Genomic DNA, 26,060 nt, shown 5'->3' on the forward strand with positions numbered 1-26,060 from the left:
TTTTGATTATATCAAAGATATTATTGGGGCCAATAGTTTTGCAGCAGCCTTGCATTTAGTCTTTTGCATTTAGTCTTTTCTGAATATCAAGTAAAGTGAATTGAATTGTTGAAGACTTGTACCTGTGACGTCAGGGACATCAGAACAAGCAGAGATGACCACCCATTCCTTATTCAGGCCGAAGATGGTTGTAGTTATAAGCACTTTAGCCTTGCATTTTACACTGACATGTTGGGCTTCCCCAACATTGAGAATGAAAATTTCATGGATCCTTCTCCAATTCATTATTATGTTGTTCACTGCTATTCACAGCTGTATTGGATAGCCTAGCAAAGCAATTATCTGATCTGCTGGCTGTGGGATTGCTTGGTTCTGTCTATAACATACTGTTTAACAAATTGCAATCCATGGGGCTACTACAGTTACAACAGCACTAGCCATTTGACAAATTGAGAATACCAACTTGACTAAGCTACAAACTGGGATGCAAACACACTGGGAGGTTTCCTGGCTTATATATGACCTGATGTCATGACACTTCATGGAGTACAGAGACAAAATTGAAGTTTCATGGACCATTCTCTCCTGACTTTACGTCATTGTGTTTCTATTCTTGGTGGGTCTATCCTGCTAATGGAATAGAAATCATTTACAATGGTGATAAAGATGTCCAAAATGCTGACTTTATGCTATGATTAGGTTTGTACAGGCTGTTAACTCATTTGTCTGTGGGATAACACCATGAATTTTGGTTCTGTATGATCCTTGAAGAGACATGTAAATTAAGGTATGAATTTTTTCAGCAATCACATAAAAAGAATAGTACAACAAGATCTCATATTTTAAGGCTGACCTCGATGAACCAATATAAAACTAACATCAATTAAACTTCCAAATAAAAGCATAATCCTGCAGGAAATCTGAAATAAAAGCAGAAAATGCTAGAGAAACTCAACAGGTCTGGCAGCATCCATAGAAAGAGAAACAGAAGTTGTATTTTGAGTACAATATGACTCTTCTTCAGAACTTTCGAACAGAACATTAATTTTATTTATTACTCAACAGGTACTGTCATCCCTGCTAAATTTCTCCAGCATTTTTGTTTTTATCAACTGAACAGTTTGTTGTAGGAAACTTGAATGATGAATTACAGAAAATATATTTCCTAGTTAATGAATTAACTCAACCAAAAATACATTTTTCCAGGTTAATATGCTCCACCACACTCTCTGCTGATATGTAGACTGAGTGATTAACTCCCAAGCTGTTCCCAGTTTTTTTAATTGACTCAGTTCTCTCTTCTATTCCAGAGTATGTCTTCTAGAAACCTGTAAAAGTTCCTTTATTCAATCTCCTGCGAACCCCTGAATTGAATTGCAAACCCTGCAACTTCCATCTCTTCAAACAGGGAAACCATCCTCATAAACATTCTGATTTTTTGCTCTGCTTGTAAAGTACCAATTGCTTTGGGCTCACTCTCTCTGATTCTCTCTGACTGAGAGTCTGTGTCCAGGACACAGGTTTCAACAGCAGATGCTGGAGATCAGAGCTGAAAATGTGTTGCTGAAAAAGCGCAGCAGGCCAGGCAGCATCCAAGGAGCTGGAGAATCAATGTTTCGGGCAGGGCTCATGCCCGAAACATCGATTCTCCTGCTCTTTGGATGCTGCCTGACCTGCTGCGCTTTTCCAGCAACACATTTTCAGCACAGGTTTCTACAGGTTTTCTCCTGAATCTCTTTTCCCATAACAACCAGGCATATGATTTCACTATCCAGGACATTCTGTTTAATTTTGCAAGAAAGAGACAGTTTAAAGCATAAACACGCTATTGGGTTTTGCATTCATAATAGTCCAAGTCCTCAGATATTAGGGAGGCAGACTTTACAATATGAACTGGGCAGGATGTACCTTTGTGATTTCTGGTTGGTGCAAAGTGCCTCTGTCCTGATTTTCTTTCTTTTTATACTTTGCTGTCATGGTTTAATACAACTCAGTGACTTGCTGATCTATTTCAGAGGGTATTTAAGAGTCATATATTGTGAAGGTCTAGAGTCACATGTCAGTCAGATTGGGTAAGGATCATAGATTTCTGGAATGCAGTGACCTGAGTGTCACAACAATCCAGCAGATTACATCATCACCTTTACTGAGACTAACTTTCAGTTCTGGAATTATTTGATTAACAGATTTAAATTCATGTCTCCAGCTCATTAACACAAGCCTCAGGTGACCCTTGAACACTACACTACCTTGCTCATAATAAAACTTAAATTGGGGTAACTAGCCATACGTTTACACTCATCTCAGCACGAGATGGCCATTTCTTGTGTGCATGCTGTAGGTTCTTGTGAGGCTGTGGAGTCCAATTGAAGACTTTCATGCCAAAGACTTTCAGCCTGGGATGAACTGTCTGATCTGGTTAGCACTGCATCATCTTTTGAGCTTGCGTCTTACCCTTAGCAGTTTACATTCTTTGCAAGAGGCATTATGCAAAATTCAATGGAGCATGCTGGGTTAGGTTTGCTGGTGTGAGTGCCAGCAGAATCAGGCATGCCATTAGAGGAGTGGGGGGGGCGGGGGGTGACCTGTACCTCATTCACTGTGGGGGAAGAGCCTGACATTGGGACACCGCCTCCCGGAAGCGGTAAGCCTTGGTAATGAGGTGCTTGGAACCAATTATCTATCAGCATACCAGGGCCCCAGGGATTTGGCTGGAATCTCCTGTGCCTCCTGAAAACTGCCCAGCAAACTCAGGTTGCCTGCCTCATGGGAGGGAGGCCATCAGTCACAGGAATTCAAGTGACCTGGCATCAGCAAGGATGGAGGACAGCTGACAGCCAGCCACTGTCCTTGCATCGATCCCCTTCTCCCTCCCCCCACTTCCCATATGCACTGGTGAGGCCCCTCCCTATGACTCTGACCTTGTCCCACTGCACTCACTCCAGACATCCAGTGACAATCCTGGACAAGACCCGAGTGCCTTCCTTCCAGTGGCCGTTGCTCCCAGTGTTGTTGCCAGGACTGGAGCTATAAGCCCCTGGTTGGCTTGCAGCTTTTGAGGGGCAGATATCTGCCTGACTGGGGATTTAATTGAGTGGGAATCCCAATGATGTCCAGGTAAGAGCCTAATTACACTTAGTGTTGGGTCTCAAAGGCCATTGTCACCTTCTCAAGGCCAACGAGGGACAGACAATAAATGGTGGCCAGCTTGTAATGCCCACATCACAAAAACAATTTTTTTTACCAAAAGGGAAATACCGTGCAGTTCCTATTTCTTCTTTGGCTGATGGTCAGGACCTTGTTCACACAAACTAAGTTACACCCATAACCTTGGCAAATTAATGGCAAGTGGGAGAAGAGTTTACGTTTTCTATATTACCAAGTGATGGAAGATGTGTTCACGGCTCCTGAGGGGTTGTGAGGCAAAGGGGCTTTCTAGCAATCCAGTGGCGATAGGAAGAATGTATTCTCAGACAAGTGAGGAGGGAAGTGGTACAGCACACATCTGTGTTCTTTTATCTGTGGAGAAGCTTTGGGAGGAATTTTCAGGTGTTGCATTTTCTTCTGCTGTTTGGCCCTAATGGAAGACTTTAACAAATAATAATTTGTAGGTATCGTACTCCTTCAATCAGGTTGCATTTCTGAGAAGATTCTTATTGTGCAGCTATTGTGTGTCGATTTTCTCTCTAATGTATTGAGTTTTAGCTTCTGAGCTTTCCATACTATTGAACACATTATGCAGAGAAGCGGTTTATTTTTGAATACTTGTGATAGGCAGACCATCAGAACCATCATGAGAAAAAATTGGCAATGCAGGTGGAAATAACTAAAATAAATAATTGAGCCATCAGACAGGGCAGGGAATAACACACAGTGGGTCCCTCAGCAAGACACCTGGGCAATCTCAATTGCTGGTCTCCACTTGACTCGTCCATTACCAAATGAAACCCTAAATTATTGAGAGAGTTCAGGGCTCAAGGGCAGTACTTGAGCCTGCAGATGCCAGGGCTCCAAAGTTAGTGCTCAGGGGGAGGGGAGGTTGACAAGGAGTAGCAGCATAGGACAGGAGAGGGAATCAAACAACATCCCGAGCACCAGTTATCTTAACCGAACCATGCCACTCTCCCACTGCCCACGATGTACTTCTTGAGTGTTGAGTTTGAAATCAGCTCATATGTGCTCATGTTTTCTGATTAGCTAGTTAGTGTGGTGTCTAAGTTGACTGGAAACTTAATGGTAATGGGAGGATAAAACAATGTTTCTGTCTTCCTGGTTAATAATGAAGAATGGATTTGTATTTCCTAATAATGGGAATGAAGAAACGAATGCTGTCTTCAGAAACAGCATAGCACTGACACAAGGGGAAGCTAACACATGACTAAATAAATAGAAGGGTATGGAGATATGATTAAATAAAGAAAGATGGAAGGAAATACTTCGCCTTGTGAGCTGAATAGTGTCTTTCTTTGCTGTGGATTTTCTATATTTGCTAAAGATATTGGCATTGGTTTGACTCTGGATTAGTGGTGCTGGAAGAGCACAGCAGTTCAGGCACCATCCAAGGAGCTTCGAAATCGACGTTTCGGGCAAAAGCCCTTCATCAGGAATTGGTTTGACTGTTAGCATATTTACTTCAGTACCTTCACTGATAGACAAATAGTTATCTCATCATCTGCATACTGAAGAGATCATTTCGTTCCTAGTATCAACAGGTAAACAATGAGTATATGTTAATGCTCAGTTGTACTTTATTGTTAACAGCATTCCCGACAGTACATTGCCGCGAAGCATACTGCCAATCCACCCCACATCTTTGCTGTGGCTGACACTGCCTACCAGGCTATGGTCACTTACAACTCAGATCAGGTACCTGTGATTCCTCAACAAATATCTTAGATTTAGGGATGCTTTGAAAAATGATAAATTAGGATAAAATGAATACTCACCTGGGCAAATGCAGATTGACTAAGCAAAACCAGCTCAAATTTGTTTAGGTTTAACTAAGCGGGTTTTGAGTAGATTTTAACTAACTTGCTTGAGCTCTTTGATGGGGTAACAGAGTTGATGAGGACAACGGATGGACTTCCAAAAGACATTTGATAATGTGCTATACACCAAATTTGTAAACATAGTTAGAACTCAAAGAGTATAAGGGACAATAGCAACCTAGATACGACATTGGCTGAGCAACAGAAAATAAAGAGTGGTACTGAACAGTTGTTTCTCAAATTTCGAGGAGTTTTATTGCAAAGATTTTAAGGGATCAGTGTTATATCCCCTGCTCTTCCGAATATATTTTAGTGGCAGACCTAGATGTACAAGACACAAATTAAAAATTGTTGGATGATATGAAACAGATGATAGGCTAAATAGTCATCTTCTGAACTGTAATTATTCCATATTTCTATGAAAGTCATTCTACACCATTTCACATTTTTAATCTCTTCATGCTGTTTGCGATCTCAGTAGAAGGATGTGATGACTAATGTGTCTTCCTTAACTATGTCAGTGCATTGTCATCAGTGGAGAAAGTGGCGCTGGGAAGACTGAAAGTACCCACTTCTTGGTTGAGCAGCTCACTGTCCTTGGAAAGGTATTGTATATTGTTAAAATATACATCTGGGAGAAATTTTAATGTAATGCACTCATCAAAAAGCTGGTGGGATTGAGTGCAAAACAATTCAATGTAACGTAGAGCAAGTGCAAATGTAACATTCAAACAATGGTTTTCCTGCCCAGTGAGTTAACTTAAGGTTACCTGCTTCAACTCAAATCCTCATTTGCATTTTAATTCATTTTATATGCTATAATTTTTATCGTTATGTTTTCTGGATCAATCAAGATAAATTTATGTATGCTCCGAGTACAAGAATATTTTCTCATTGATTCCTTTCCTCAGAATTCTAGATTAATGCACAGTGCCCACTCAAGTGCAGAACTAGAATGTATTTTCTTTATTCCAATTGTACAGGATTCATGATTTAAACATATTGATGATTCCAAGCATAACAGTAGCAATGCATCAACACACCAATGGGATGTTGTGGTAGTGAGGTGGAGAATTGGGGGTGGTTTCTCCCATTGATCTGCCATATTTTGCCAGAGAGCAGTGACAAATCCTGATAAACAGAGTTGAACATCATTACAGTGTTACCACAGAGCTTGCGATGCACATTACTGGCTTAAACTATGAAGTAAATTACCCTTTTGGTCCACAAAAGAAAATGTAAAATGACATAACATTTTCTGCAAGAGCCAAATGTCTACAAAATTGGATTCTGACCCTTTGCTTTTACAGCCTTCTTCCCTGTTACATTATTCTCTTCTGAAGCTAGCTGAGGTTTGTGGGAATGCACTAGACAGAAGCTGGTAACCCTCTGGCACTGTACCTGAGTGGCACTGCTACAGCATGAAGCCTGACAGTGAAAGAGTAAGGGATATTATATTGCAGAGGGCAGTGCAACCAAAATCAAACCTGCCCACGTGCTACTATTCGTAAGTTAAAGAAAAGATAATTACTTGGCAATTAAGGCTGAGAGACCCCCACCTCCCTCTAAATACACTCAATAGTTGATCTGGCTAAGATCAACAAATTCAACTTGGAACCCTCTTCATACTTCAGTTTGATTGCATGGAATGCACCCAGTCATCACTAAGTCTCAATGCTTTTTTTTTAAACCAAGTCCACCTTTTTGAAACACACTGATTCCATTTTTTTCCACATTAAGGTATGCATACAACTTCCTGTTTAATGAGAGTGACAGTGATTCCCGCTGTTATATGAATTCCTTTACCATGCTGCTTTTAAAGTGAGCTGAACGCCCTTCAGAAATACTCAAGTAAAAATTGAATTTTTGAGACCCATCTTTGAAGCAAATTGTTAAGGAAGTTGACTTTTATGCAGGTAATGTTTTTGAGGAGCTTACTTTTAACTAAAACACATGCACACAGCACATCTAACATGGTTCCCAAATGAATCTTTTCCAGCAACACATTTTCATGCCAAATGAATCTGCAAGGCAATTCGGGGAATCGCCACCACATCAGCTATTCATTGTCTCCCTCTATATTGTTAGGTCAAAAGTCAAATGACATTAGGTTATAGTCCAACAGGCTTATTTGAAATTGCAAGCTTTTGCAGCTCCACTTCTTCCTCAGGTGTGGTCGGATTATTAAGGGCTATCTCCGATCTCCCACACCCTGGGAGAGAAAGCAGCAATGGCAGTTGACACTATACTTTCAACGGTGCTCAGGGGCCAGGAGAAAGAAAGGAAAATGCTGGGCCACAATTGGAAAATGTCACACTGACAGCTCCCAGCCCATGACCTATGCCTTGATGCAGGGGTATTGCACTGTGTCACCATTCACAACAGCAAGACTTGAGACTCTAAGCTTTACCTCAAAACATCACAGTGCTCTTCAATCTTCCTGCTTTAGTTGACAAATAGAAGCTACTGGAAATATGGTAACTTATAATACACTAGAAGCTACTTTTTTGATCTATTACCTTAGGGATTGTTTTAAGATGAGATCAATGTTTATATGAATATATGATTTGGAGATGCCGGCATTGGACTGGGGTGTACAAATTTAAAAATCACACAACATCACTTTATAGTCCAACAGGTTTAATTGGAAGCACACTAGCTTTCGGAGCGACGCTCCTTCATCAGGTGATAGTGGAGGGCTCAATCCTAACACACAGAATTTATAGCAAAACTTTACAGTGTGATGCAACTGAAATTATACATTGAAAAATTGATTGTTAAGTCTTTCACCTGTTTGAATACCATATTGTCTAGCTATCACCCATTGTTAACAGCTAACTTGAGAATGCAAAAGGTTTTGTGATTTACACATAAAAGAAGTGAAACTATCATGGTATTCAAACAGATAAAAGACTTAACAATCAATTTTTCAATGTATAATTTCAGTTACATCACACTGTAAATTTTTCCTATAAATTCTGTGTGTTAGGATTGAGCCCTCCACTATCACCTGATGAAGGAGCGTCGCTCCGAAAGTACATAAATATGTATAGTACTCCACTTCATCCCTAGGAGGAGCAATAAGAAAGAATACTTATTGCACCAACAGAATTGTTTCTCTTAACAATGGGGTGGGGGAATAGTGAGCAGCGCGAGGTGAAAGTCACAAATAAAACAGGTCATGAAAAATAAGCTCCAGGTTCTTTTTCAAGTTTACTCCTCAGGAAATTTTCCAGCGAATCTTTCTCTTACAGACCAACAACAGGATGCTGCAGGAGAAGATTCTCCAGGTAAACAACTTACTCGAAGCATTTGGAAATGCCTGCACAGTGATCAACAACAACTCCAGCAGGTTTGGCAAGTATTTGGAAATGAGGTTTACCAGCGGTGGGACAGTCATGGGGGCTCAGATCTCAGAGTACCTGCTAGAGAAGTCAAGAGTCATCCACCAGGCTCCGTAAGTAAAGAAACAAATCTTTGTTACTGCTTTACAGCAACTTTCAATACGACAGGCCTCATCCATTGAGAGTATCAAAACAATAAGAGGCATTGTGAATTTAAATGATGGGTCAATTTCTACATTATTACTTGTTTCCACTTTTTTGCAGGGGAGAGAAAAACTTCCATATTTTCTATTATATCTATGCTGGCCTAGCACAGAAGAACAAGCTGGCGCATTATAAGTTATCCAAAGGTCAACCACCAAGGTAATTTGGCTTATGTAGAGGCTATAACACTGAGTTCAGGCTGATATGGTCTTTATTGCACTGCTGGAGTTTGACCTACAATGAGAACTTCATTCTGAATTTTGTTAATACCATAGTTCTAATAAGGGAAACATTTAAAAAAAGGCTTTATTTTAACTTTTCAGTTCTTGACTCATGAAGAAATCTTTCAGCCTACCATTTGGCACGAAATTAAAAATAATTGAGAAGTATTTACTACACATATTGAGAGACCAGAGCCATTTTGCACTGTAATAATAATGATCCATACACTTTGACAAACTTGACATTCCCATCTGTGTGTTGCATTGCTTAATTTAGTATCAGATTTGATCATTAACTTGTTACAAAATCTTTTAGGTATCTTCAGGATGAGAAAATTACAATGATGGAAGAAATTGTAACTAATTATTTCTACAAGGTCCAGTTTGAAGCCCTCGAGCAGTGTTTCAAAGTCATTGGTTTCACCCTGGAGGTAGACCTGCATCATTTTCTTTGGAAACATTCAAGCATTAGCATTGAATCCTATGAACTGGCTTATCTATTGTCTTATTTAATAAGGTACTGATGAACAAATAGCATGAACTCTGGGAAAACAGAATAGAGCCAATGCATTAGAATCATTTGAATATAAACAGATGCCGAGCTGGATTGTTGTATTAAGATGAACTGATTGCCCTTCTTCATCCTTAATTATATTCTAACCTTATTAAGTCTCTGTACATATCAGGTGTCTCTTCTGTGACAGACTTTGAACATCTTTTTTTCTCTCACTTGACATTCTGTCACCATTGTAGAAAATTTGTATCAGTCACTTTTGTTTTAATTATAAGTTATTTTATTATAAACTCTGATTGTGTGGTCCTCACTGGCCAGAATGATAAATTTCATTACCACTAGTTACCTTCAGAAGCTGGTGGTATCCTTTTTATTGAACTACCATGGATGGGATGTAGATACAGTTAAATTGCTCATGAAGTATCAACTGGGATTTTAGAAAGTCAAACAATTATAAAGAATTCAGGTAGAAATAGTTCTGGTTTCACCTTCAAATAGCAACACCTACCCTATATCTAAAATGTACTGATGCGTTTGTGACCCAAGTCTCGGCAGTTCCTGGCCAACTTCCCACGCTCGGACCTGCACCTGGACCATCAAGGAGAGTGGGCAAAAAGTGACAAATGAAATACAGTAGGGAATGTGTGAAGTTATGCACTTTGATAGGAAGAATAGAGGCTTAGACTGTTCTCTACATGGAGAAAGGCTTCAGAAATTTGGAAGCACAAAGGGACTCGAGAGTCTTCATTCAGGATTCTCTTATGGTTAACATGCAGTTTCAGTTGACAGTTAGGGAGGCAAATGCAATGTCAATATTAATTTCAAGAGGGCTAGAAAATAAGAACAGAGATGTACTGCTGAGGTAATATAAGGCTCTGGTCAGAATGAATTTGGAATAGTATGAGCAGACTGGCCAATTCCGCCATATCCTAAAGATCAGGACTGAACTCTGGCATTAAAATTCTGTATAATCATGCTAGTAGTCCCAGCAGCGCGCCTGAGCATGTTCTGGCACTGATACAAGGGTACAAGAGCTACTGGCTCATAAGGTTGGCTGGCCCCAGTGGGACTTCCTCCCACTGATGGGAGAGGTTCCACTCTGAGCCTGTCTATCTATTGCCCCATCTTACACTGAGGGGTGGGCTTTTATTAATTGCATCCACTTCTGGCCGTCTTTCAGGTCCACCCCTGAAATTCAAACCATATGTGACCTCCTATTCTTCCTACCAAAATACAACTCCCCGCATTCAATATTTATTGGTTTATTTGATAACTGCTTATCAATTCAGCAAGTTTATTCGTGCCTCTTTGTATTTTGTCTCAGTGCTTCTTTGCAGTCATTACACCCCCAATTGGATGGCTAAGATTTTAGAATTTCTATTCTGATTCTTCAGTCCAAATTACTTATATAAATGGTGAAAGCCAGCAGTTTGAGCATTAATCCTGTGGAACACCACTTTCTAATCTTTACCTGCTTAAGTAATTACCTCCCAGAGGGAGAATAAAACAGTTTAAAAAACTTAAAGTTGGAAATGAATATACTCATTATATTGGAATGTAACCACAACTCACTGTTTCCCATTTTGTAATCATGTCTTTATCCATTCTGTGATTTGTCCCCTGACTCCACACTTTAGAAACTTGGTCACAAGTCTCTTATTTGATAACTTATCGAAGGCATTTTGAAAAATTAAACATACAATAGTGAGCAGAATGTTGCCAGCTTGTTTTACCATTCCCTAGTTTTTATTTCCATTGCATCTTTCTTACCAGTATTTGTAGTGAAATACATAATCTCATATGCATAATGATACTTTCAGTTAATATTTAAATTCATAAATGAACACCTTTCTACAGGAACTGGGGAACATATACAGCATTCTGGCAGCCATATTGAATATCGGCAACATTGAGTTCACCTCAGTTGTGACGGAACACCAGACTGACAAAAGTAACATTGTCAATCTTGAAATGCTTGAAAATGGTAAGTTATGAGTAAAAATTTGTATATCTGTTGTAGTTCCCACATGCATTATGTAAAAAAGGTTATTCTTGTAACTGCAGAATAAATTGATAAGTGTATCATCCCAATGTGGAGCATCATCTGATTGATTTGATTCCTTGCTATGGAAAGTGTTGTCTTAGGTGCTTTACAAACATATCATACTACACAAGTGCATTAGAGAAACAGAACAGAGTGCAGGACAAATATTACAGCTGCTGAGAAGGTGTAAAGAGGGATCAACATTTGAGAAGTCCATTTGAAAATCTGTTAACAGTGGGAAAGAAGGTGTTCTTGAATCTGTTCACATGTGTATTCAAACTTTTATATCCTCTGCTGAATGGAAGAGGGTGGAAGAGTGTATAGCAAGGGTGGGAGGGGTTTGATTATGTTGCTTGCTTTCCTGAGACAGTGGGAAGTATAGATGAAGTCAATGGATGGGAGACTGGGGGCCTCGACTCTGTAATGTTGGGAAGAGCAGTTGCCATCCCATCCAGGTGGGATGTTTTTTTATGATGCATCTATAAAAATTTGTAAGAGTCTATGTGGACATACCATGTGATTGCAGCAAGAGTCACTCACTGAGTGGGGACTGTGAACAGAGAGGTGGGTGCAGGGGTCAGTACCTGACTATGGCCCTCCTGATTTCACATCAATAAAATCAGGAGAACAATTAAAATGCAATACTTTGCCAAACAGATTCCATTTTAGAAATGTAGTCCTAATGAGTTCATCTTAGTATTTTCTCATTTCACATAATTTTTAATGCTTGTCTTTCAATAACGAATTTGAGTGTTCTTGTGACTCGTTTATGGCCCTGAGTTTCAGAAGAGTTCTCATGGTTTTCCCATACAGTTTGGTAGAGGAGAGGTGAGCTCGCATAGAAACAATGTATGTCATGTTTTGACAATTTGTGCTATTTTTCTGGATATTCTGTTTTCCTCTGTGATTCCAGATTTCCTACAGCCTCAAAAATCTCCTCCCTCCCTTCTTAAATTTCTGACAGAATTAATCTTGTTTCAGTGGCTACATTGCATGTTCAACTGCCAAGGGAATAGGTTAGAGGAAATACCTGACCACAGTGTACTTCCGCTGTGAGCAAATCTCTACTTTTGAAGATGTAACCAGGCAAATAGTTCAGAACTTGTTCTTTCTATCCTTCTCTCAACTCAGTCAGGGCCAGTTAACTTCATAAGTTTCTGTGCTACAATACTATGCTCCTAGTCATTGGCAAAAAAAAAATCAATTCTTTGAGGAGTTTGACATTACTTTCAACAAAATCCCTAAATCTGAAGATAATTCGCTACTGGGAGATTTCAATGCAAGAGTGGCTGCAGACAAGGGTGTACGGCTCTCCAGCCTTTGACATCATGACCCGGTAAACATCAAATAGAATTGATCAGATACCACTTGAGCTTTGATGCTGTCAAGAACTTTGTATAATTAACACTTTCTTTCAGAACAAACCATGCCACCAAATCAGAACACTGACACCAGCTAGATATAAAAATAGTATATATTCATTTTATCAAATCAACCTCACCAACACATTTGGTAATATATGCAAAGGTATTTTATTTAAACAGTTGGAGAAAATTGTTGGCCTGCCGAAGCTGAGATCTCCTCTTTCCATGACAACATGACAGCTAGGGTTAGTTAAGATGGGACAACATGGAATCCTTTGAGATCCGTTGTTGTATTATGTTCTCGCACTGCCATTCTTTGGCTTATTCTTATTTTTGCTGCTGCCATCTGATTTCAGATCGTCTGTAGGGTATATCTACTTACTAATCGGAAATTATGAAAATCTGTTCAGCCTTTCTCACCTGAGTTTTAGAACAATTGTGCAACTAGTGCTTGGTTTGGCCATCACTATCAGGAAGACTAATGTTATGGTCCAGGATGTCACTATACTGTCAGCTATCATTGCTGTAACTGTGATGCTGGAGTTGTTGGTAGCTACACTCCACACTCACCTCAGTGATCTGCCACTTGATGCTGCAATCAACACACACTTCACAAAAACTGCAGATGTTATGTCCAAGCTGAGTGAAGAATATGAAAGAACTGAGATGAGGTGGAATTTCTTCAGTCAAAGGGTGGCGAATCTATGGAACTCATTGCTGTAGAGTGCTGTAGAGGTCATGTCATTGAGTGCATTTACACCCAAAACATTGACTTCTCCACCTCCTGAATGCTGCCTGGCATGCTGTGTTCTTCCAGCCTCCTGCTTGTCTACCTTGGATTCTAGCATCTGTAGTTCTTTTGACTCTAATTGAGTGTACTTAAGACAGAAATAGATAGGTTCTTGATTGGTAATGGGGTCAAGGGTTATTGAGAGAATGGAGTTTGAGAAACATACCAGCCTTGATCATACAGCAGAGCCAAATAGCCTAATTCTGTTTCTATGTTTGTGACCTTATGACTGAGAACACCAAACTGTGATTCTACCAAGGCTTTGTCCTTAGCGCACACCACTGAAGTGGTGGGACCTGCAAATTATGTGCTAAGCAGGAGAAATGGCTAAACAGCTTCCTGACTCACTGTCTCAGGGACATAGTTGCAGCATCTCTTGGCAAAACAAGGTGACCAACTCAGAGGCTCTGTAGCATGATGATCAATATACATACTTTGCTAAGCATGGATACGTAATGGACAACGAAGAAGATTACCTCAGAGCACAAAGGACTCTTGAACAGATTGGCCAATGGGCTGAGGAGTGGTAGATGGAGTTTAATTTTGATAAATGTGAGGTGCTGCATTTTGGAAAGACAAATCAGGGCAGGATTTATACACTTAATGGGAAGGTTGTGGGAAGTGTTGCTGAACAAAGAGACCTTGGAATGCAGGTTCACAGCTCCCTGAAAGTGGAGTCGCAGGTAGATAGGAAAGTGAAGAAGGTGTTTGGTATGCTTTCCTTTATTGGTCAGAGCATTGACTGTAGAAGTTGGGAGGTCATGTTGCAGCTGTAAAGGACTTTGGTTAGGCTACTTTTGGAATATTGTGTGCAATTCTGGTTTCCTTCCTATTGGAAGGATGTTGTGAAACTTGAAAGGGTTCAGAAAAGATTTACAAGAATGTTGCCAGGGTTGGAGGATTTGAACTATAGGGAGATGGCTGAATAGGTTTGGGCTGTTTTCCCTGGAGCGTCAGAGGCTGAGGGGTGACCTTAAAGAGGTTTACAAAACCATGAGGGGGCATGGATTAGGTAAATAGACAAAATCTTTTCCCTGGGGTCAGGGATTCCATAATTAAAGGACATAGGTTTAGGATGGGAGGGAAAAGATTTAAAAGGGACCCAAGGGGCAACATTTTCATGTAGAGGGTGGTGCATGCATGGAATGAGCTGCCAGAGGAGGCTGGTACAATTACAACATTTAAAAGGCATCTGGATGGGTACATGAATAGGAAGGGTTTAGAGGGATATGGGCCAAGTGCTGGCAAATGGGACTAGATAAGTTTAGGATATCTGTTGGATATGGATCAGTTGGACTGAAGGATCTGTTTCTGTGCTGTAGATTTCTATGGCTCTATGTTCATCAAATGGCTTTCCTATAAACTGCCCATTGAGTCACAACCTCCTGGGACTCCAGACTGCAGCTACCAGGTCACTTGCAAGTGAGATATGAAAATGCCAGACATTGATACTACCAACTGGGAGACAGTTGCTGATTTCAGTGACCCTGGAGGCTGGCTGAACAGCATCGGAAACAACAAGCAGAAGATAAAGCTCAGTTGATTAGAAGGCTGAGAAGAGTACACAGACAAAACAAAAACCTAAAGTTGGGCACCTTCTGAGCTTGTAGCTTTCCTCTGCAACAAACCAGCAGAGAGTGCAGGCCCATGTTGGGGATTCTGAGCCACACAGGCGATGATTAACTTCGATGGACCATTATCATCTTATGGCATGGAAGGCTCGCAAGAATGACCCTTCTATCTAGACCCCAAAATCACTGAATATGGTGTACTTCTCCCTGCGTTGTCTCATACTTGCATATTTATATAACCTTCATACCAAGTAGCATCCTATTGATACTGTGCTTTTGTATTATGGTTACAGGATCTCAAGTACACTATCATAAATAGAAAGGGGATTTTTGCATCTGTCAGCTTTTCAATCAGTGGTTTTCTGACCCCTATGATTATCTGCGTGAAGGCAATTATTCTACAACTCTCTTCTAATCCTTCGACCAATTACTTTAATCTATGCTCCTGATTTTGGAAGCATAACATATTTACAGATTTCCTTGTTATCCATTCTGCTTGCTATTTTCTTAAAGTAATTTAATGAGTTAGACTAACACAACTTTCTTTCACAAAACTATGTTCACAATGTCTGATTGTATAAAGTGCCCTGCTATAATTTCCTTAAAAATAGATCCTAGTTTTTCTTTCTTTCTTGCTGGAATGTATCTTTGTTCAGTGCTATGAAACATCTCCTTAAATGTCAGTCCCACATTTCTACTGTCCTACCTGTTAATCTCATTTCTTTACAATTGTCTTTATCCAATTCATCATTTTGTTTAGCTTTAGACTCAGTCATCAATCACTGCTACCAGAGACTCCTTTCCTATGAGATTTTTGACTAATCCTGTCTCAGTGCATGTTATCAATTTTAGGATAATCTGCTGTCTGGTTGAATCTCGAACATGCTGCTTTGGGAGGTTATTACAGAAAACATTTCTTGACCTTATCTTCTAGGCTACTTTTGCTAACCTGAGTTATCCAATCTATATGTGTATTAAAATCACCCAGCATTATTTCAGTGCACTTTTTTTTAGCAGAGTTCTTATTATTTCTTTCTGAATGCTTTATCCTACAGTGCAGTTACAGTGCTAATTTAAGACTTATGGAAAGACCATCTTCTGCCTTCATTGGCATTTCCTAGCTGTCAGACCACCAACTACACCTTGGATATCTTCCAATGGTTTCTGGCAGAGAGGAGGTGGTCTCTATCTGTCACTCCATGTCTCATGGAGTGTTCCTCCATGGGCAACTGCATTCCCTGTATGCAAGGTGGCCATCCCACAGGAAGGACTCATCGTTCCCTCCCCCATCTTGATCACTGGTGTCTGCCTGCAAAGTTAAAAAAAAATTTACCTGGGCTTCAAGAGTTTTTTTTGCATGGTGCCTTCGTCATTCATCCTGCTGTCTCAGCTGTGCCACCCCTTCTGTTGGGGCTGCTGGGACTACCAAGCTGATGAACCACCAGCCTTGTGAGTACACTGGCAGCTTTGAGATATAGACCATTAACCACAATTGGACAACAGTCCAAACCATGTAAGGCCATATTTGGAGTACTGCATACAATACTGTTTACCCTGCTAAAGATGGTATTAAACTGGAAAGGGTACAACAAAGATTTTCAAGAATGTTATTGAAACTGGAAGGTTTGAGTTACATGAAGAGGCAGGATAGGCTGTAACTATTTTCTCTGGAGTGTAGGAGGTTCAGTTTATGAAGTTATAGAAGTTTATAAAATCATTAGGGACATAGATAAATTCTTTTGCCAAGGAAAGCCAAGGTCTTTTCATCAAGGTAAAGGAACTCAAAACTAGAGGGCATTGGTTTAAGGTGAGAGGGAAAAGATTTAAAAGTAACCTGAGAAATAACATTTTCACACAGAGGATGGTGTGTATATGGAATGAACTGCCACAGGAAGTAGTAGAGGAGGAACAATTACAACATTTCAAAGAAATTTGGACAGATACATGGATAGGAGACATTTGGAGGGATATGGGACAAATGCAGGCAAATAGGACTAGTTTAGGAAACATAGTCGGCATAAACGAGTTGGGGTCAAAGGGCCTGTTTCTGTGCTGTATGCCTCAGTGGTTCACTGTCCTCTTTATTGGGTACTGTTAGTTTTTTTTGGCTTTAAAACATTCCCCCCATCCCCTGCATTTCTTTTTCTTTATCTCTGGAAAATCTTTATTCAAGTAAATACTAGTAAATCATGTCTGTATCCTCTAAAGCATCTTTCTGAAGTGTGTTTCCCAGAATTAGGTATAATACTTCAGCTGGGGGTGAACTAACATTTTATTTATGTTAAATATAAATTCATGGATTTTGTAGCATTTGTCTCAATTTATAAGGCCCAGGATTCTATTATTAAAATTGACTTAACATTGAGGAATCCATACATCTCCAGATAGGTGTATGATCACCAGATCAGAATGAGTTCTCCAAAGTCTTACATTGAGCTTTGAAATGTTATTCCTGTAAACTCTTTTTTCTCTGCTTTTCTCTGCCCATTCCTTGGGCAAATCGACAATATGTGCCTAAGTAGAGCCTTGTATATCTGTTTTAGGATTTTTTTTACCTTGGTAAAGGGGAAATATTGTACTATGTCTCAGAGTTGGGATGGAATTATATCTTTAAGAAGCATGCCTGTAATAGTATTAATGTATCACAGTATATAACTCAAGAGTGTAAAACTCATCTTAACTCAAATCATTTAAAGCATGACACCGTACTGAAAACATGACCCTCTTTTACAAATGTAACAGCTTAATATTGGCCAAATATTTATTTGTCCAAAGAATGTAGTGTTCATACATAAAAGTTAGCTGTAATCATAGCCTGTTAGATTCTTCAGTACTGTTTAATACCACAGCCATGCTTTCTGTTACAACGATGGATATCCATTTTCATTCCTAATTGACCCCACTGCTCCTGACAAACATTTACAGTGAATTAATGACCTTAAGATTCCCTTTGCATAAGCTGATCTTGCTTTAGCTGTCCAGTTGCTCTCTAAGTTTGGTGCTGAAGGGAGCCAGGTACTGTCTGTCAGTGAATGCAATCAGGCCAGGAGTTTTATTTTTAATTTATTCAATTTGTGGGATGAAATTTGAAAAATTTGAAAATTATTGACATTATTAAAATAAACTTACAGCAATTTTTTTGCATTTTGGGTTTCACATCACAATTCCAATTAAAAATATGTAGCGTATGGTTGACTTTGTTCCCATAATTAACTTTAGATTATCACTCAGTACATGAGCAGAGATATCCATCACATCTATAAATTTTTAAAATTGGTATTGATGCCTCAGTTAAATGGGCTGATTCCTCCATCAAATCCACCACTGACAAAATAAAAACAAACTGGGAGGAAACATTCAGTACAGAGACTGCAGTGTCAATAATGGAAGAAAAAAACAGTAATCTAATGAGAATGAATTCAGTGACAACTCAAAAAAATGCAGCTAAGGTTAGTTGAGATGTGTAAGATCTTAGTATTACCGTACCTAAAGCTGTTAAGATTCTTGAACATTGCTATGTAACAAATGCAGAGCAAATCCCCAATTAGATTACATTACAAGGATAATTCTATATAAAGTAAACCATACAAGATGCAGTTCCTGTATTCCTGCCTCAAAACAATTGAGCAAACTATTAAAATCATCAGGGACATGCACCGACCAAAATCCCACCTTGTTTCCAAAAGGCTGCGGTTTTAACTTCTTCAGATCATGAAGGAGGTACATTAGCATCAAAATGGCATTTTAAACAAAGGCCTGATCTGGGAAGCCCTTGAGACAGTAACACCTGTTAATTGGCTCATGCTATGTGTGCTGATTTAGTGCACACTTTGAAACTAAAGCTGGACGTTTTTTCTGATTTGATTATCTAAATGGTTGAAGAGGAGCTTTTCCTTTCTCTTGTTGGCCTTGAATATTTTATCTTCCTTTTCACTTCTCTCAGAAGATTCCACGGATGCTGATGAGATAAAAGTGTTAAGAATCAGGATGAGTAGAGCATCACTGCTTTGTAAAGTATAGGCCGTGGGCCAGCTGGTTCACTTTTTTTTATGTTCTTCGAACAGCTGAATCATAGAAAACCTTTTAAAAGGACTTCCTTGGGACCAAATTAAAACTGGAAGGATTCATGGAAGTGTGAAGGGGTCAGAGTGGGTGAGATGGGAGGAATGATAGAAGATAGTTTTGTTGGGAGTGAGGTGTGTTTTGGAAGTGGGGAACAGAATCTTGAATGGAAATGAAATTGGAAGAGGTGTAACATGGATTGCTCATCCGTTATAGAGTGTTTTATATTTTTACACAATGTCAGATTTACCTCTGTGTGAAATCACTCTCATCTTCTCAAACGTTGCCTTGATCAAATCTATTCAGGACAAAGCTAAATATTTGAGGTTGGTTTTCATTATCTTTTTTTTCTTGCTGTGTGCTTTCTTCTCTTTAATTTTCCAATGTATTTTACTAATTTCCAGCCTCTTCATTGCTCTATATCCAAACTGATGAGCTGCAGGAAGCTCTCACCTCTCACTGTGTAGTGACTCGAGGAGAAACAATTGTACGACCCAATACAGTAGAGAAAGCAACTGATGTCAGAGATGCGACAGCCAAGGCTTTATATGGTCGCCTGTTCAGCTGGATAGTCAACCGCATCAATACCTTACTAAAACCTGAGACGTTTCAGAGGTAATAACATCATCAGTCATTTTTGCTCTGTTAAACTGACTTGCCATAAGTGGTGAATTGATGAGTAATAACACTACTTTCTAGGAAGCTACCTAGACTTATTCATTTCTGAGGCATGTCCTTCATGCTTGCATGTTTAGGTTAAACTATCTTTCAATCAAGGGAAGAGAAGATATTCATATCAGCCTTCTTTGCTGTTTGCAAAATCCTCTTGTCAGGGCAAGTATTGATTTCGAAGTCCCATATTGGTAGACTAAAATTGTATACACCTGATATACAATCAATTAAGGTATTTATACTAAGAACATAAACTGCATGGTACAAGTGTTACAGGTGACAAACAAATCCGTAAACCAACTGCAGCATTGATCTCAAATGGTTGTAATACAAAGTATATTGAAAATAGTCCCACATTTCATATTGGGAAATAATGAACATGGTGGTATGCATATACCAGGAGGGGCATTTTGGCACACAATGGTTGGCTTTATAATTTCTATTTATTTAATTAAAATATCTGTCTCAAATTATTCTAGCTTTCTTAAGTCTTAACTTATTACACGTGGATTACAATGTAGAACAATTAGCATCATACTCTCTCTTGCAGAATGTCTGTGTACGTCAATAAAATGTTTTAAAACATAGGCCAAATTCAGAGTTATTCAGTGTTTAAAAGAAGACATGAATATAACTAAATGAAAAGCATTAATTTGAATATGAGCAAAATATCTCCGATTGCTGGTTTGATGGAGCAAAAATTAAAGAAACTCTGAGTGTTTTTTGATTATTGTAGATGAGGCATTCATTAACCCGTCTGATGATATTGACACTAGTCTTCAGATTATAGCATTTCCCTGATAACTTTAATAAGAAAAAAAACCCTTTGGAAAACAGCCTGTAACACAATGCTCTTTCAATGGCCTCATTGTGCCATATGCCTGGACTCCCTTGGTGATGAATTGTGAACCTGCAGCCATGTCCTTACAGACAGCACTGAATACAGATAAGCTGCCATTCTAAAAAGGAAGTCAAGGAAGTAGAAAGTCAAGATGCATATTGTTACAGCAAAATCTATACCAAATGGACTCCTGGCTTCTGAGCTCTATTAGGTGAAAAGGACAGAGAAGGACAAGAAATCAGAAATGGTAAATAAAATTATCAAGGGAATTTTAATTAATCTTGTCCACTGAGAGTGGGTGAAGTGCCCTTAAAAAGTGCTAATTCTTGCTGAACAATTCCAAACTTATTTATTATTCCGGCTGGCCAACATTGTCATGCTTCCGTGTAGTAAAGGTGCCTATTAAAAGCAGATGAGACCCCATATTTGTACATGTAATATGTGTGTGTATATATAGGTATATAATATATTCCATATATAACTCAGGTCTATTATATCAATGAATACATAGTCATATTTTAATTAACACAAACCTAAACAAAGAAGGTCAGAGTGCACCTTTAGATCACACAAGGAAAATTGCAACTTCCTCTGCATGTTCCTTCCTTGCCAACAGGCACTTTTTGATTCCTTACCTGGTTCAGCAGACCTCTGTCTGTTCCTCTGATCCCATCCACTGGCTATCTGCCCCTTTCTGCGCAGCTGAACAATGGTAGTGTCTGGGCCTCTGAGTGTGTTTTACCACAGTCGCCCTACTGTTTCATACAGCCACGAGGATAAATCCAGTGTCTTGGTCTTCTTTCTCAAATGAAGTGTTAACTGAATTCATATGTCAGAAAAAATTAATTTAAACCTAATTTGTTTGATGTTGCCTTCTAGTGATGATGCTGATAGTACAGACAAAGGAGCCAACATTGGAATTCTTGATATTTTTGGCTTTGAGAACTTTAAGAGAAATTCCTTTGAACAGTTATGCATTAACATTGCCAATGAACAGATTCAGTTCTACTTCAATCAACACATCTTTGCATTGGAGCAGGTACAGTCAATGCGTTTGCTCAAATGGCCTGTAAAGCTGGTCTGAAGGCAAGGGTTTATTTTTAAGATGCCATAATTGAATTTAGATCTTACATTAAAAACACTGTGTCAGTGTTTCATTTATGAGAAGACTTTAATTGAAGGAAACATTTAAGAAAAGAAGAAACATTCATGTTTATGTTGTGGCTTTCATCCTTGGGACATTCTTAGGTAGGTAGTGGTGACCTGTCTTATTCAACAGCAGCACTCCTTGTAGTGTAGGGTGGTATTGTAGGGATACTCACAATACTTTTATTAAGGGATTTTAACCCAGCAATGCTGACAGAATGGTGATATATTTCCAAGTCAGGATGGTGGGTGGATTGGAAGGGAACTTGCAGGTGGTGGTTTTTCCATGTTTCTGCTGTCTTTTCCTTTCTAGATGATAGGGTCATGTATTTGGAAAATGCTGTTTAAAGACCTTTGGTAAATATCTGCAGTGTATTAACATTGTAGTGATGCACATTGCAGCCAGTGTACATTGGGGGTGGAGGGAGTGAATGTTGAAGGTGCTGGATCATGTGCCAATAAATCCTGATGCTTTGTCCAGGATAGTTGAGTGTTGTTGGTGCTGCACTCATCCAGGCAATTCGAGAGTATTCCATCAAACTGATTTGTTCCTCACAAAGAAACCAACAAGGACACCTATCACTGCACATGCTTTAGCTGTATCTACGTTACATCAGGGAGATCAATTTAGGAACCCAGGTATTTATTTGCTTCTGGGTAACCACAGGAACTACCAGGAGATATGTTGGCAGTAAATGCCATGGTAGACCTGAGAAATGCAAGACCGAGGAAGTTGTACCTAAATGCACTTTGCATATGAAGAAGGAAAATGAGCTGGTAGCGCAGATTGAAATTGACAGGTTCGATATTGTGTGTATCACAGAGATGTGGCTATAAGGGACTCAGGGCTGGGAACTAAATATCCAATGATACATATCATATTGAAAGCACAAGCAAATGGGCAGAGTGGGCAGGCTTGCTTTGTTTATAAAAAATGAAATTAAATCGATAGAAGAGGTCATATAGGTGTAGAATCTGTGTGAGCAGAGTTGAAGAACCTCAAAGGTAAAAAGACCCTGATGGGATTTGTGTACAGACCCTCAAAGAGTAGTCAGAATGTAGGAAGAAAGTAAATCAGGAGAGAGAAAGGCACTTAAGAAAAGCATCATTACAATAGTTATAGGAGACTTCAGGATGCAGATGGACTGGGAAAATTAGGTTAGTAGTGGGTTTCTAGAGAAGGAACTTGCAAAATGTCTATGAGTTTTAGCAAGTTTTGAGAACTCTACGAGTTTTTTTTGGAGCAGCTTGTGTTAGAGTTAATTGAGGAACTGGCAGTTCTGGATTTAGTGATGTGTAAGTAGGCTGAATAAATTAGGAAGCTTAAGCTAGGGGGCAGTGACCAGAATATGACAGAATTCACCATGCAGTTTGACGGCGAGAAGTTCGATTTAGATGTAACACTTTTACAATTGAATAAAGATAGCTACAAAGGCATGAGGAAGGAGCTGGACAAGGTTGGTTAGAAGGGGAGCCCAGCAGGGAAATCAGTGGAGCAACAAGAAAGGAGAAGATGAAATATTAGGGTAAGCTAGCTAGTAATATGAAAGAATGATTTGGAGATGCCGGTGTTGGACTGGGGTGTACAATGTTAAAAATCACACAACACCAGGTTATAGTCCAACAGGTTTAATTGGAAGCACTAGTTTTCGGAGTGCTGCTCCTTCATCAGGTAGTTGACCACCTGGTGTTGTGTGATTTTTAAATATGAAAGAAGATTGCAAGAATTCTTTTCAGATATATATAAAAGACAAGAGTGAGACAAGAGTGGACATTGGACTGCTGGAAAACGAGGTAAGAGATGTAGTAATAGGAATAGGTACTTTGTATCAGTCTTCACAGTGGAAGTCACCAATTGCCTATAGAACTTCAAAAGCATTATGGAGCAGAAGCGAGTGCAGTGGCTGTCCTGAAGGAAGAGAAGCTGGAAGGTTTGAAGGTGGACAAATTACCTAGACTTGATGGACTACACCCCAGCATTCTGAAGGAGATAGCTGAGGCGATTGTGGAGGCATTGAGGGTGATCTTTCAGAAATTAGTGAAGATCCCAAAAGGCTAGAAAATAGCTAATGTAGTGCCACTATTTAAGAAGGGAGTGAGGCAGCAGATGGGAAGCTATAGGCTAGTTATCCTGACCTCAAACATTGATAAGATTTTAGAGTCAATTATTAAGGAGGAGATTGCAGAGTACTTTGATGTGCATGGTAAAATAGGGCTGAGTCAGTATGGCTTCATCAAAGGATGCCATGCTTAACAAATCTGTTAGAATTCTTTGAGAAGGTAATGAGAAAGTTAGACAATGGAGAGCCAGTGGATATGATCTATATGGAAAAGCAACACTTGACAAGGTACTGAACAAGAGGCTGCTAAATCAGAGAAGAGCCCATGGTGTTAGTGGCAAAGTACTGGCATGGATAGAGGACTGGATGACTGGCAGAAGGCAGAGAATGTGGAGAAAGGGTTCTTTTTCAGGATGGCAGCCGAAGACTAGTGGAGTTCTGCAGGGGTCAGTGTTAGGACCACAGTTAGTCACTTTATACATGAACAATCTGGATGAAAGAACTGAGGGCACTGTTGCTATGGTTGTAGATGACACAAAGATAAATGGAGCAATAGGCAGCATTGAGGAGGCAGGGAGGCTGCAGCAAATCTTAAACGTGCTAGGCAAGTGGACAAAGAAGTGGAATACATTGGGGAAAGTGTGAGGTTATGCACATTGGTAGGACGAATAGAGGCATAGACTATTTTCTAAATGGTGAAAGGCTTCAGAAATTAGAGGCACAAAGGCAGTCTTTAGTTCAGACTTTTCTTAAGGTTGAAGCGCAGGTTCAGTTGGCAGCTAAGAAGAAAAATTCAATGTTAGCATTCTTTTCAACGGGGCTAGAACACAAGAGCAGGGACGTACTGCTGAGGCTGTACAAGGCTCTGGTCAGACTGCAATTAGAATATTGTAACTGGTTTTGGGCCCCATATTTAATGAAGGATGTGCTGGCGTTGGAGGAGGTCCGGAGGAGGTTTACAAGAATGATCTCAGGGATGAGAAATTGTTGAGGACTCTGCTCTGTACTCAGTGGAGTTTAGAAAGATGAGGAGCGATCTGATTGAAACTTACAGAATACTGAGAGGCCTGGATAGAGTGGACGTGGAAAAGATATTTCCACTAGTAGGAGAGAATACGAACTGGGTGGAAGAACCTCAGAGTGAAGGGATGATCCTTTGGGAAATTTTTCAGCCAGTACGTGGTGAATTTGTGGAACTCATTGCCTCAGAGCACTGTGGGAGCCATGTCATTGAGTGTTTTCAAGACAGAACTAGATAGATTATTGATTAGTAAGGGGATCAAAGGTCATTTGGAGAAGACAGGAGAACGGGATTGAGAAACATATCAGCTGTGATTGAATGTCGGAGCAGACTTGATGGGTCAAATGACCTAATTGTGTTCCAGTATCTTTTAACCTGACCTAAACTGGCGGGAAGTGCTTCTGTAATATTTTTATTATTTGTTTATATTATTATTATCAAGGCCAGCATATATTGCCCACCCCTAATGAATCTGGAGAAGGTGATGGTGACAGGATAGCTGCAGTCCATTTGGTGCAGGACATCCATATTGCTGTTAGGAAATTCTGGAACTTTTTTCCCATGACAGTGAAGGGACAGTGATTTAGTTCCAAATTAGGATGTATGTTGGTTAAATGGGAACTTGAAGGTGGTGGTGATGTTCCCATCCATCTGCTGCTTGACCCAGGTGGGGAAGCGGTCGTTTGGAAGGTGCTGTTGAATGAACTTTAATGAATTGCTGCAGTATCTCTTATAAATGGGACACACTGGTACTTCTTAAAATATTCATTTGTCAGACTTGGGCATCGCTGGCTGGCCAGCATTGATAGCCCATCCCTATTTGCCCTTGAGAAGGTGATGGTAAGCTGCCTTCTTGAATCACTGCAGTCCATTTGCAGTGGGTTGACACACAATGTCGGTAGGAAGGGAATTCCAGGATTTTGACCCAAAAACTAAAGGAACAGCATTATATTTCCAAATCAGGTTGGTGAGTGGCTTAGAGGGGAAACTTGCAGGTGGTGGTGTCCCTAAGTACCTGCTGCCCTTGTCCTTCTAGATGGAAGTGGTCATGGGTTTGGAAGGTGCTGAATAAGGATCTTTGGTGAATTGCTACAGTGCATTTTGAAGATAGCACTCACCGATGCCACTGAGCGCTGGTAGTGGAAGGATTGAATGTTTGTATGTGTGGTGCCAATCAAGTGGGTTACTTTGTCCTGGACGGTGTCAAGCTTCTTGAGT

At 39.7% G+C, this 26,060-nt stretch overlaps 1 protein-coding gene across 4 annotated transcripts in view; it reads left to right on the top strand.

Moving 5' to 3' along the window:
- myo3a (myosin IIIA) overlaps window positions 1-26,060 on the top strand; it is a 444,520-nt gene that overhangs the window by 240,877 nt on the left and 177,583 nt on the right. For all 4 annotated transcript variants that reach the window (XM_072575981.1, XM_072575982.1, XM_072575984.1 and 1 more), the window contains exons 12-19: window positions 4,762-4,866; window positions 5,510-5,593; window positions 8,243-8,445; window positions 8,597-8,695; window positions 9,074-9,188; window positions 11,129-11,255; window positions 19,507-19,717; window positions 21,495-21,654. In XM_072575981.1, the coding sequence (XP_072432082.1) occupies window positions 4,762-4,866; window positions 5,510-5,593; window positions 8,243-8,445; window positions 8,597-8,695; window positions 9,074-9,188; window positions 11,129-11,255; window positions 19,507-19,717; window positions 21,495-21,654 (1,104 nt within the window). The remainder of the gene's footprint in view (window positions 1-4,761; window positions 4,867-5,509; window positions 5,594-8,242; window positions 8,446-8,596; window positions 8,696-9,073; window positions 9,189-11,128; window positions 11,256-19,506; window positions 19,718-21,494; window positions 21,655-26,060) is intronic.

Source organism: Chiloscyllium punctatum, chromosome 8 (assembly GCF_047496795.1).
Source record: "Chiloscyllium punctatum isolate Juve2018m chromosome 8, sChiPun1.3, whole genome shotgun sequence".
Classification (NCBI taxonomy): domain Eukaryota; kingdom Metazoa; phylum Chordata; class Chondrichthyes; order Orectolobiformes; family Hemiscylliidae; genus Chiloscyllium; species Chiloscyllium punctatum.